Genomic DNA, 13800 nt, shown 5'->3' on the forward strand with positions numbered 1-13800 from the left:
TGTTCCAGGTCATTGAGCTTTCCTTCCTTTAAGTAGTTATCTTGCCTTTCTCTTTAACGATATTTTTTTGTTGCAAGATGGGAATCAAAACCATGATTCTCCTTCATGCTCCTCTTTCTCAGAATGTTAGCTTTCTACTGTGTCTCTTCCTATATAACACCATACAGTCCAACAAAAACAATTGCCCACCTAAATCAGCATTTCCCTCTCATTTTGTCAATATTGTGTCAATATTGAAATTACAACACTGATTTTAAAAAAACCTTTGTATAAAGAATATCTTACACAATTTTATAGTGTTTTATATCACATTTAGATAATGCATACTGTAAATGATGTCAGTTTACCTGTAAATTTACATGTAAATATAAACAGACTCAGGGCCTATAGCTTGACTTTATTTGGAGCACAAACACGATGGTAACCAAATTGTCCAGTCAGTGATTATAATAGCTGCAAAAAAATCTCAGCAGGCTTGCTTGTAGTCTTTCCTTGATAAGCATGGGTTTCTATTCAGAGTGCATATTTATTTCTACCATTTTGTGCCTGCATATGCCCCAAATTTGCAAAAACAACTAATCAATCCTAATTTAATGCATAAATGCATATTAAAATTGATTTTTTCGTCGCCACCAAATTCAACAAAGATCAAGCCCAGGCACAAACTGTGTCAAACAGACAAATATCTCATTATAAATAATGGGGACAAAACAGGCTGCAACAAACAATGATGAATGAAAAGGAAGGAACTGAGAGGCAGCATCCTTATCTTGTCTTAGTAATAATTCCATAATTCCAGTGCACTTCCATTAGCGAGAGTTTGGGGACATTGAATGATTGTTGTAATTAATGAGAGATGGAGAGACCTGTGGCGAAGACAGAGAGACTAACAATATGTGTGTGAAGAGGCAAAATGGGAAAGGAAGCAAAAAGGGAAAGGGACTGCAGAAAGCCCTTGGCCCCCTGCCTGCAATCTGCAATCTGCTGATGGCGAAGCTCGTGACGAGGAGGTGCACAGCGTCCATTTTTAGCGATGAGGTCATCTTTAATTAACAAAACAAAGAGAGTCAGCTGTGTCACTCCAATCTGTTATCTGCAACCATGCTCAAGGACACCCTTTATCTCCATATAATTCAATCTCTTTGAACGAGGGCTTATCGACGCATTGGGGTGCATTCTTGGTCTCAACCAATGATGGAGCTGTCACATAAACAGGGGAGGGGGATACCACTAGCTCTGATCGCATAAAAAAAGGGCGACATGAGGAAAGAGGATAGGTATGTAGAAGTACGAGACATGTGATAATAGATGTAAGCAAAGCCGTGGAGCATCCCTGTGTTATTTATCCCAATAAGCTGGCTGGTTAAGCTAGAAGGAGGAAACTGGAACTAAAATAAGGGCAAAGATCAAATGGCTAATCCATTTCTGAGTCCAACAGTGCCAGCGTGAGGTGACATCATTGCTGTGTAACCCTTAGTCCTGCTGCTGTCTGGTTTCTCTCTCCTCCAGCTTGTGCTCTGTCTTATTCTTTCCTCGTTGTCTTCTCTTTTTTTGTATCTGCGTCTCTCAGAGAGACTTTCCACATTTTCAGACAATCTCTTCTGTTTTTGTGCGTGCGTGTTCCTGTCAGTCCTGTAATTGTTCCAGTCTGCCATGCCCTCTGAGATTTTTTTTTTCATGCCACAAAATCAGGTGTCACACAGCAGTGACGCAACACACAGACTCACAGGTTTTTAATTAGCACCAAGTGTGTGTGCATTTGTGCGAGGGTTGCGGGAAGCACAGTGCTACGCTTATGAACGCGCTCACAAAAAAAGTGTCACATCAGCACAACTGTGATTTAAGGACAAGCGACTGAAATTAGCAGCTGAGAAGATAATGCAGGAATGGTACAAATGTGATGATGGAAACCAAACTGTCTGTGTTTAGCCAAAAAAAGAGGCACTAGTAAGATTTTTCTTTTCCCTTCTTTGTTTGTGCTTCACTTTTTTTTAAAGAACTCCCAGGGAGATCGACAAGAAACATAGCTGAGAAACAAGAACATCATATTGCAAATATGTCACTATTTATTCCCACCCTTTCAAAACACTGTCTTGCATCATTTTGCAAAAAAAAAAAAAAAAAAAGTTTAGCAGGCTGAGTTTCGGGCTTTGGTGCCACATAGCTTAAATGAAACCAGGTCAGTTCCTTACCATCCTTATCCTTCTTAACAAATATCATAAAAGTATCACCTTAATTACTTTACCATTACTTCAGGCACAAGTTAAAATGGATGTGCCTTCAGTATAGAGTATACAGTATACTAATTCTCTGTCACTCTATCACTGTGTCAACGTTTGGTTGTATTAAAACTAGACTTTCTAGTGTTTTAATAGTTTATGCAAAATCTCTTACGATCTGTGATTATCTTATTTTTCACATCTGGTTTGACCCATTAGTGCTGTGCTGACGTCTTTGTGAACACTGCCTCTGCATTGGTGTGCCATCTAGAGGCTTGAGCCTGAGTCTGAAGTCAATGATTTAAACACATCCATTCCTGATCGGGAGAGTAAATAATATTTAGAGGGAGGAGGGCTATTCCCTATATTAGTTTACCCTTAGCCATATTATACTGACGGATTTTAATGGCGCTATCACCCCATATTCAGATGGAAGATTAAAACAGAAATAGTGTTTTAACCAAAACAAAAAGTGCCACTAATGTTCAGGGATTTCCTCAAATTTGATTCTGTTTCTAACAGATAATATGAGTAGTTAATTGCTTTCTGTGGCGGTCACCAGAGGTCACAGAGATATCCATTTTAATTTGACTGCCCATCAGGATCATTTTTCATGTTTAGAGGTTGCCCATTAAAACCTTTTTATCTTTGTAACAGATGTTGTGCACAAGGCACACAAGTGTAGAATTCCCTGTTCCAGTCGTTATTAACTCCTCGCTTCACTTGCCTACATGCTATATTTTACAATAAGATAGACATTTTCTAACATAAGTTGCGTATCTGTAAGTTGTGACACAATTCTTTGGAAGCCCCTGAAGGAAAACATGGCTCACCGGTTGAGAGTTGACTTTACAAAGATGCTTTAACTGTCAATTTCCTTGAAATATAAATAACTGATAATTCAAAGGCACTCTTTCCACCATCTTGGCTTGTACCCCAGTCTGGCAGGGTGAAAGCGCGCTGCTGTAAAGACAAACGCTGGGCCAGATTTATAACACAAGACAAATCAAGAGCATCACTGCAAAATGAAGCGCTGCACTGTCATTTCTTTTATCTTGTATGTTTTATTTTCATACTCATCAGAAGTGAAAATAATAACTGGAAAATTGTATTAACTGCAGAGCCCTATACTCCACAACAGTATTTTTTGATTCTGATTGGTGCATCACTGTGGATGCATTTTGCATGGCAGCGTCTCTGTCAACACACTGCAGATACACATTCTGGGGACGGGATTCCCCAGTAATCGCTCAGAACTATAAGAATTCTCTTTTGCATGCCAGTATAGTCTGACTGGAATAGGTAGTTGGAGCAAAAACAACACAATATTTCAAATTACTTCTACAGCAATGTGTCACCTCTCAAGTTATTTAAACCACACGTTTCCCAACTTCTACTGTAGCAATATAAACTCTGGGTTCCAGCAACAGTGAAGTTCAAGCTTAAAAGGAACCTTTTTACTAACATTTCCCGTTTTACTATGTGCAAACTGGAGGCTTTTGAGAATAGCACAGAGGTATCTACTATGGACGTGATTGTATTTAAGCCCTTAGGGTTGCTAGTACAGCGTTGTCCACATAAACAACAAGATAAATGCACTAAGGGCTCATCTGCTATCCTTACTACTCATGATTTGTGAGGGACCAGGGTGAAGCCTTAAAAAAAAGTGACAAATTTTCAAAAAGTACTGATAAGTAGGATAAGCTAAGAAAATTGGTTCCTAATGGCTTGTACAGATGTGGTTAGAATGGCTAACGTTATAAAATAAATGCTTCTTGGAGGAAAAGGAGTGAACGGAGACAAATGGCAACAAATGATATATATAAAAAGTGCAAATAAACTCAGTTGTGGGCTGTTTCTCGGGCACGGATGAAAGTTTTAAGGTTGCAGGAAGACATGCTATTGACAGACTTCATACATCGCATTGTATTTTGTTACCTGCTTTTATTTTTAAGGCCTTTTTTGTTTATAACAGTTAGTACAACAGCCCTACCATATGTAAAAATAATATTATCTTTTCCTGGATTCACGGCCAAATACAGTGCAAGTAGAGCAGGCTAAGAAAAAGAAATTAGGGAGAGGCATAGAAGTGGCATAAGAAACGAGAAGTCAGGGAGCTAACGTGGCTGGTTCTTACGCCACCGACCGTACTGATGGAGGGTTTATAACTGAATAAGGCACTTCCAAAGAACACACTCAAACTTTGACATGAAATTTCCAGTAAACACAGATCCCCTTTACCAATTATGAGGTAACTGAGGTGTAGAATCAATACGCATCACCAGGCAAGACGGAGTCACATCAGAAACATTTATGAATATTAGCTTGGAGGAAGAGAGCTTTCACTGTAAAGATTTTCAAGGACTTTATGATTGCATCTATTCATGCAGGAAGTTGTTAAGGATGAAAAACCTAAGCCAAAAGGGTGGCACATTACGTCATTCAAATCAGCTTATTTAACCCCAGCTTGTGGAAAAAAGCATTTGAAAAATAAAAGCGAGTCTTCCTCTTTAGCGATGACTGGAGCGATGACTGAATTTACTTTTTTCTTCTTCTTTTTTTCCCCCCAAGTGTTATCCCCACACATTTCAGCTGAGGTGTGTGACTTACTCTGCTGATGTCTAACAGATAAATATGTGAGTGCAGCTTTAATTTGTATCATAAATCATGTAAAAGCAGGTTGCACATGCCGGTTTCCAGTGGATAACATCGGCCCTCTCACAATCAGAGAAGCCAAATCTGTGGACTTATTTATGTCCTGTGACTGACCTGAACAATAGAGGGACACGGTCTTTTCTCCTGTCCTCATCTAGACAGCAATAACATAGAAACATGGCTTTGTGAATCCAATAAAGACTGTATCCAAGTGTCTGCATCTTCACACTCTTTCTGTCTGCCATCTGTATGAGTGTGCATATGGCTGTGTGTGCTCTGGATGTGTGACTCATACTCAGCATGGCTGAGTGTCTGTTTGAAGCCGTCTATATTTCTTTTATGTCAGACGCCAGCCTGTAGCAGTGTTTCAGCTTTGAATGGATGCAGATGCATCCTCAAGTTCCATTAACCCTCTCAAGACAGGCGTTGCAGATTTGCAACAGTTAAAAGCTAACAACCTGATTACCCCACATACATATTTTATGAGTTTGTTTTACTCAGAAGTACCACTGCAGGTATTCTTTTGTGCATTAGCAAGAAAAATTTAATTTGAGCCTGAGAGGGTTAATGCTGGCTTCGGCTATACCCCGTCTCCTGGATGAAGGTACTGCTATTACTACTGATTAAGTAGGATGCGGTCATGCTCATCCCTCTCTACCATACATTGTTATTAGTGTTTTATCTAGCTTTTTGTTTCCAGTAATACTGAGAAACAACTGTTATTTGTATGTTTTATGTTTACATTTCTGAACACCATAGGTGTCCTGTAATTTATCATGGAAGAGCCAAATGCTTCAAAGAGCACTTTTATAATAAACTAGTCCCTTATTCAACATTCAAATATAAAAATACAAAAAGTCACATCTTCCATAATATTCCCTCTTTAACACATGAAAAGTGAATATCACCTCACACTGCTTTATAGTGCCAACTGTCATCCCTGACTTAAGCTTTGGATCAGGATTTTTCCCTAGAATGGTCAAACATGGTTTTACTGTAATTCAGCCGAATAATCCTAGAGTGTACCCACCCTAAGATGTTGGAGAAGCTTGACTACGAGCTCAGTGGTTCATATCGTCACACAGTCTCGGAAAATGTGAACGGGGAAAATGAAGGAGAAACACTTGTATCCAAAAAACCACCAAGATGCCCTCAAGCAAAAGGTTTATCCCCCAAACTGCTGCTTGGCCAACGAAAGCTGGCCTTAGTGGCAGCTGCCATAAGGAAATCTGTCAATGTGCATTTGTCTGTGAAAGGCAGGAGGAGCTGAGAAAAAAATATAGCACTGAGGAATGGCTCGGCTTTAAAACATATTGCACTTTTTATACACAAGGTGAGTATTGTATAGTGCTCAGCTGGACGTTTTTTTAATTTCAGCTTTTGGTTTCACAATTTGTTTCCCAGTAAATGCTTCTGAAATTCTTCTTAAAGTTGACTGACTTAAGCAATGAAGAATATCACCAAACTTTGCATGGAGAAACTCTTGGCCTGCTTTAGCAGTACGCTTTGGGACGCTATCCATTTGCGCCATCTGATCAGTTTTGCAGAACGGGGCTGAATCTGAGCAGAGATTATTTCTCTCTACACTTCGCAATTCATCCTGCTACTTCTATCAGCAATCACGTCATTATTAAAAACCAGTGGCTTGGTTCCACCGTCTGCTATATATGCCCATGCCATAACAGCGCCTGCATCATGTTTGACAGATAATGTGATATGCTTCAGCTAATGAGCTGTTTCTATTTATTCTCCATACTTTTCTTTCCCGTCATTTTGTAACAAGTTAATCTTGATTTCATGTGTCCAAAGATTGTTTTAACATTTTTTAAATATATACTTTTTTCCTCCCTGAACTTGGCAGGCTCAGTTAGAAAAGTAAAATCTGGTCTTTCTGCTTTTGAGTATAATCTGTGAATTGTACATTGTCGTAAACCCTCTGTATTTATTTCATTTCTCGATTGCAGACTTTGACATTGATGTCTTCTTGAGGGTTTTCTTGACTTTGCTAAAGTTGTGAAGATGTTTTTCTTAACCAAGGAAAGAATTATGCAATGATCCAATAGCTGTCTGCTGTGGTGATGCTGCAGAGCCAGCCAGCACATTGGATGTACTAGGCTGTTGATTTGGCCACTCCTAAAGTTCTCTGACAGGTTTTTTTCAGCCTAATGATGATCTCCTTCACTTGGATTGACACGTCTTTATTAAGAGTTGTAGTGAAAAGCTACCAAATGCAAACTGAATGCTTGGAAATGACTCCATATCATTCATTTGCTTTTTTATGTAATAAAAAGAGAATGAGTCTCATTTGGCTGCTTTTTAATCATTTTCCAATAGTACATTCAATGTAAGTCCTAAAAAGTTGATGGGATACTTTTGTTAAACCCTGATCACACCACTGATTTATTTTAAATCCACTGTTTTGGTATACAAAGGCAAAAGTGGGTCATTAGAAGTGTCATATATATTAAGTAAACATATGGAGCATGTAAGTGCACTGCTTGTCACCAAACTCCTATTTTAACCCTTTAAGACATACCATAGAACCGAGCCATTTTTTGGAGCATTTCAAGTTGCTATACATAAATACAACCATTATAGCCCAAATTTTAATAATATGTCTGCATTAAGTGCATAGTAATTACATAAATTGCAAAAAAGTGCAATAAACTACAAAAAAATTGAAAATCGTTTTTGTTTTTTTAACATATATTTCTAGTTAGAGAAATTTAAGAGGCTCATCCCTCAAAACTGTAAATACAAAAAAGTTGCACAAACTAGTTTCCCACCACGGGAAATTTATTTTGAGTGTCTTCATAGTTTTATTTTTGAGATACACCAATTTTCATATACTGCAGGAAAAACGAAAAAAATATATTACAGTGCAAATTTGCAAAATAACAGCATATGCATCAAAATAAACTATTTCCAGCAGTGCAATATGAGTCCTCAGCATCCCAGAAACGACACAGAAAGTCATAAAGTCAAACATAACTTTTAAAAATACAAGTATAGGCTCATAAGGCCACGATGGTAAAAAAGACTACATTTCCGCAAAATGACGTCACTTCCGGTTTCGGGCAGGTCATGCAGGACATGCGATAGTTCACGCTGATGGACGTAGGAAGTGTTACAAACAGCTGATCGGATCGGTAAAGCGTGTTTCTGGAATATTATGTTTTTGTTGCTGCAAGTGCTTTTTATGCAGTTTTTGCAAAGCTATATGTGGAAGGAAACCGTGACCTAGGACAAGCTGATGGCATAAGATGTAAGTACAACTCCTCCGGTTTCATATGCAAAAAAAAATTATTGCGCTAGCTTACGTGGTTGCAGAGCTACCGGGATTTAAAAATAGTTACGCAAAATGGAGCGTGTCCGCTCTGACCGGCTTTAAAGGGTTAAAGAAAGTTCAGAAAGAAAAAAACACAGAATAAAGTTAAAAAGACAAAAGATGAAGACAATGATTTCAATCTGCATTGTTCTCTGTTATAACATGAATTAGAGTGGTGACTGGCACATAGCAAAGTGAGTCACCCACACCATCTGCCCCTCCGTACCTCACCTCTGCCAGCATGGCTCTGTCTAGCTATCTGTGCCCTCTCTTTCTCTGGTGCCCACGCTTCATTAGCTCCTCCCCTGGATGATGGATGGCCTGTCCGTGCATCCCAGTGTCTAAAGCCAGACCATCTCATTTCTCCAATATTATTAAATCTTGCCCTTTTCCCTGACTCACCCCACCTCCCGTCACTACCATGACCATTCCCCTATCCCCACAGTGCAGCGGTCAGTACCATTTACGTCCCTGATAAATTGTCCTACGTCATCTTCTCCCATCCTCAGTCTGAACTCCCACGCCTGTTCTGTATCCAGACAAAAGCTTTAAACTCATTCACTGCAAATGTAAGTTTAATTCTTCTTATTTGAGTCTTCTAATCAACTCATTAAACATCTTTATTCTTGTATCTGTCAGTGAAATCTCTCATCTTCCTTTCCGACATCGCTTCATCACCAATCTGAAAAAAAGGAGTCTCTCACTCCAGCTTGACCTAAAGCTCATCAGTGTTCCAGCAGTACATCACCTGATGTGGGTAATTGCTTTTCCTGCAAGCCCAATCCCATCTCAGATCTCCTAACATAAAGGTTAGGCTTCTAACTCAATGCATAACAGACTTTATTTATTATAGAATCAATAGTATAAACATTTCTTATTCTCAGCTTTTGTGTTTGTGAATGTAACTATTTGTACTTTTATATGTTGCTATGAATATATGTGGAACAAAGACCAACAATAAGAAAGCTTAATTAAAAAGATGCTTTTAGCCAATTTAAGCTCCTCTACCTGTGTAGATCTCTGCCTCTGAGGGATCCTCCACTCGTTTGTGCTGGATGATGTAGTCAGAAACTTTGCAGCCAATCAGAGGCTCCACATCCATCCACTCCAGGGCGACCATTGTGCTTGAGGGCTCCAGGTAAGGGGATAGGCGCAAACTAAACAATACAGAGAATACAAGATAAGATAAAAAAAAACACACAAAAAAAACCAGACATATATGAACAATGAGATAAAATGCTTCCACAACTATTTGGCATCCTCATCTGGAGTTTCACATAGGATTGTATCAGCGTATGCTTTATGCTGAAAGCATGGTCATAAATCTCAAATGGATAAGTGGGAATCCCACGTGTTGTTGTTATTGTGTTGGACTAGAGAGTGCACCACCTCCAGCTATATGTCATCTGACAACAGAATAGCAAACAGAGACTTGGAACAAAACAGCATTCCAAAGCCACATGTGCTCCAGCAGCTTTCCATGTGTAGTTTTCCCCCTTTAATCCCTCAAAAGAGATAAAAGAACAACATTTCAATTTTTGTCTGCTCTCCAGCTGTGTCTGTGACAATGCCATGAAAGAGGTTAGCTGTTTTGATGCTCAGTTTTATCCTCACACACAATAATAATACTTATTTCAGGTTCTTAATGTGTCTACCACTAACCAGAGTTGGAGATTTTGGCAGCTGCAGTGACTCTTGGGCTTTTTTTTTGTCAGGTCGTAGAGTTACAGAAACCAAAACTCTGTTTGTGGCATCAAGTAAGTCAACAACCACAATTCATAAACAAAATACTAAGAAAACAGTCAAAAGGTTTATGCATTTCAGAGTACTTCTATAACATCTGTGCAAAATAAACTAGAGTCTGATTTCAATATCACTTCCTATCCTATCTAAAAGTCAAGGGTCAGCATATATTATAACATTTGGGCCCACAGGAATGGTACTGAACTGCCAAAACTCACAGAGTTTTCTCTGCACAATCATTACAAACGAAACAGCTGTTAATAAAGGATGGAACTGATTATTTTGCTATTTAAATGGTCCGGTAAAACTTTAAAAAGTCACAAAGAGAAGGACCAGTCAGTTACCTCCATACCATTTATACACGTAAGCTAGAAACCCTCAATGAATGTATAAACTGGCTTAGCCAGTCAAGAGGCATATGCATGCAGCATATGGCCCTAAAAACATGGAAGAAAAACTTTAAAATAAGGCAAACTGTCAGCAATTCATTCAAGCTAAAACTCTGAAAAATGTATTTAGAAAAACTTCTAATTTAGGGAAAACTACTTTCGGTGCTTTAGGATACTTACAATTGTGCAAGTGCAAGCTGCTTTGCAACCTCCCCCCACCCCCAGGGCCTCTTTTCATTCTGTGTTTTTCTTGTATCCATACACCCATTTTCTTAAACACTTATCAAGTTCAGGGATGCAGAAGGGTTGGAACCTATGCTAGCTCTTATAGGCGACGAACACATTGTATAGGTAGATGGTTTATTGGGGGCCTATACTTGGCTTAATGATTGCAATATCTGTTATCACTTGCACCTATTCTGTTTTTCCTCCTGCTGCTGCTCTTCCAGCCTTTGGGTATCCATGCATTGGGAGGGTAGGGAAATATGATCTTATGTTGTCAGTTTCTTGGACTTGGACTTTATAATCCGCTGTGTCAACCAAACTATAATAGGGATAATTCTTTTGAATGCATTAATGATGTGTGCCATAATACAATTTACTGCTTTAATTATGCAAATCAAAAATAAAATGAATCCAGTTTGTTCATTTTTTTAGTTATGATTTTTTTGTGACTTTAGATAATTTATCATCAAAGTCTTGCCCTTTCAACTTCCTGTTTCTTTTTAAAGATTTTTTAAGGCAACAATCGCTTGGGCGGATGACTCACAAAAGGCTCAGGGGTATTATTAGGACACCCTGAATGAGAGCATGTTCTTGTCAGGGAAGTGTAAGGGCCGACTGACAGTTATTAGAACTTCAGGGACTGTGCTTATGTCTACAGCTTTCTCAAGTGCCCCTGGAGTCGAGAGAGACAGGTAAGTGTGTATGTGTGCGCATATCCATGTGCGTATAAGTGTCCCTGCAGTGCACTGGTGCATGCATCCATAAAACCTCTCTTGTGTATGTGCATGGATTCCAAAGTGTCATAGTGTCACCTCACACTTACATCGGCTGCCTGAGGGGACTGCAGTTAGGCAGGCCATCTTTGCTGAAGGCACTCAGGTCACAGCGACACCAGTTATCGATGACATCGCCCTTTCCAGCACACCAGTATGAGCTCATTGTGGCACTCTTTAAGGCCTGTAAAGGGTAACAGGTGAGAGAAATGCAATTATCTTTTGAAACAAGGGCTTACTGTCCAGCTATGCTTATCCCATCCCCCCTCCTCACCTCCCACCCAGCCCACCCCCTCAACCAGTTTCCTCCACTGGTTTCCTCCACATAACAGCACACACAGACATTCATCTTATGTCAGTCAATTTTTCATTTACCTTTGACAGTTCCCTGAAATGAACTCCAGGAGACAGCCAGTAAAAATATAGTCTTACATTTGACGGAGTAAGGACTGGTCAAAATGCCCTCAAAATTGTTCAGAACTCAATGTAAGTCTCATAAAGATGTAACAGCAGAGAGGCGCGCACACACACACACACACACACACACACACACACACACACACACACACACACAGTCAAAAAGAGAGTGACCTTTTCATACCCACCGTTCCCAATTACCAGAAGGCAGGAACATCACACTAGCATTAACACTGTGACACTATCACTGTGCTTACACTGTGATATCATAGATGCACTGTGACTTCTATGATAGATGAGTGAGAGCTGTGACACTAGCCACCTCCCATTCCAGGGTAGCGGGTAGTGAGATATTAATAGATGAGATCAACTTCTGGCATCTCCTTGTGCTACTTCATTTACAGGTGGATGAAAAAAGTTTTTAAAAAAAAAGGTCGTAGCTCAGCCATCTTCTAAAAGGCAGCAAAATGCCAATATAACCATCAAAGCAATAAAATATAATGTCAGGGCTTTCGTTAAAGCTGCAGGCTCTCTTGAGGGTGAGTTCAAGAGAGTTCACCATAACTACGACTCCCCGTCACACTACAGATCAATGAGCACTCAGTAATTTATGTGCTCTAACTGGTTGATAGTGTGTATAGGAATTTCTTTTACTTATGTATTAATCACATTATGTTATTGTATAATGCCTTGGTGCCACTGGATTTTAACATGTCTCACACTCATACAGTAAGACAGATGGTGGGGGTCTAGTAAGGAAGTTGGGGGAAGCAGACAACTCCACAGGAAGAGTCTTTTGTCTCTTCGAGGACTCTGGGAGGTAGCAAGGGAGTGTGAACCTTAAGGTGTGAAACAGCTGTGTACTGCCTTTTGTTCCTGGAAAAGGTATTTAACTGAGAGCCATGCTAGGCTCAGAGAGACTCCGTGTCTCCGTCTGCCCCGCGATCATGCAGGCTCTCCACCAAGCTTGGTTTTTCTGTTCTTTTGTGTTTTGATTAAAGAATGTTAGCTACCGCTCACCGCTCGTCTGCAGGCTTTATTTAAATGGAAAACTTCCACAACAAGTGTTACCTCATGCAGGCTACTTTGGAGACATGCTTGATCGTGATCTCAAAAAAAGGGCACTGAAGCCGTGCAGAAACAGTAGCATTGTGTACCAGGTATCCAACAAAAAGGAGGAAGGAGGCCCCTTATTGTTCGAACGCATGGCATATGACGCTGATTCAAAAGCAGAGCAACTGATGATACTACGCACACATCTCTAAGACGACTGAGTACATGCTGCACACAAACAAAGTGAAAAACAAACATGATCATGATTAATTTCAACAGCTCACTGTTTCGTTTCATTTGAGAAACGCCAACAAAGATTTTCTGCAGTGTGTTGATTAGTAGAAGTGACATTCGAGCTGACTTTGGTCATAGGCCTGACCAGAGAGGCAAACAGCTTGGCCAAAATTGAGTCAGGGTATGCACTCAGAAGCTGATGTTAGCATTTCCATAACATTGCATTGTGAGCCTCAAAGAAGGCTCAACAGACTTTCATGGGAACTGACTTCTTCCACTCGAGGCAAAGTACCTTGAGAGCACAAATGACCTAAATGAGCAGCAGAGGAAAGAGTGAGGAAAATAAAGAGGGTGAGGCTGAAGAAAGAAAGAAAGGAAGAAAGAGAGAAATAAAATAGGACAGTGAAAAAAATCTACAAACCAAGGTGTGAAAATGGGGACTTCCGACACTGAAACACATTCCCTGACTTTACTAGGGAATGGATCCTTTTGCAGCGCACACTTCATCATTACATCCTCCAGTACAGTACCAGGGCTCTAAATTAGGTATTATAGGGGGCAGGCAAGCACTATAATCCAGAGCCATATTATAATCCATTGGAAAACCGAAAAGGTTATTATGCCACCCCCCCCACCCCCACCGGATGAACCCATGTGGTAAACTGCTGCCAGAAAACAACAACAGCAGTAGTATTGCCACCTCAAATCAATGGGAAGCAGGCCACAGTGAAATGCAACACACACAAATAACACGGGCTCAAGGT

General features: G+C 39.8%; 1 protein-coding gene across 1 annotated transcript in view; it reads right to left on the bottom strand.

Moving 5' to 3' along the window:
* Positions 1–13800, bottom strand: part of astn2 (astrotactin 2) — a 303910-nt gene that overhangs the window by 42053 nt on the left and 248057 nt on the right. Inside the window, exons 18-19 of the mRNA XM_085279739.1 lie at positions 11383–11516; positions 9211–9359 (exon numbers count right to left, since the gene is read on the bottom strand). Coding sequence (XP_085135865.1) covers positions 9211–9359; positions 11383–11516 — 283 coding nt within the window. The remainder of the gene's footprint in view (positions 1–9210; positions 9360–11382; positions 11517–13800) is intronic.

This window comes from Mchenga conophoros, linkage group LG7, assembly GCF_057382185.1.
Source record: "Mchenga conophoros isolate Kocher_MC1m ecotype Shallow Benthic linkage group LG7, M_conophoros_male_GT1.1, whole genome shotgun sequence".
Classification (NCBI taxonomy): Eukaryota; Metazoa; Chordata; class Actinopteri; order Cichliformes; family Cichlidae; genus Mchenga; species Mchenga conophoros.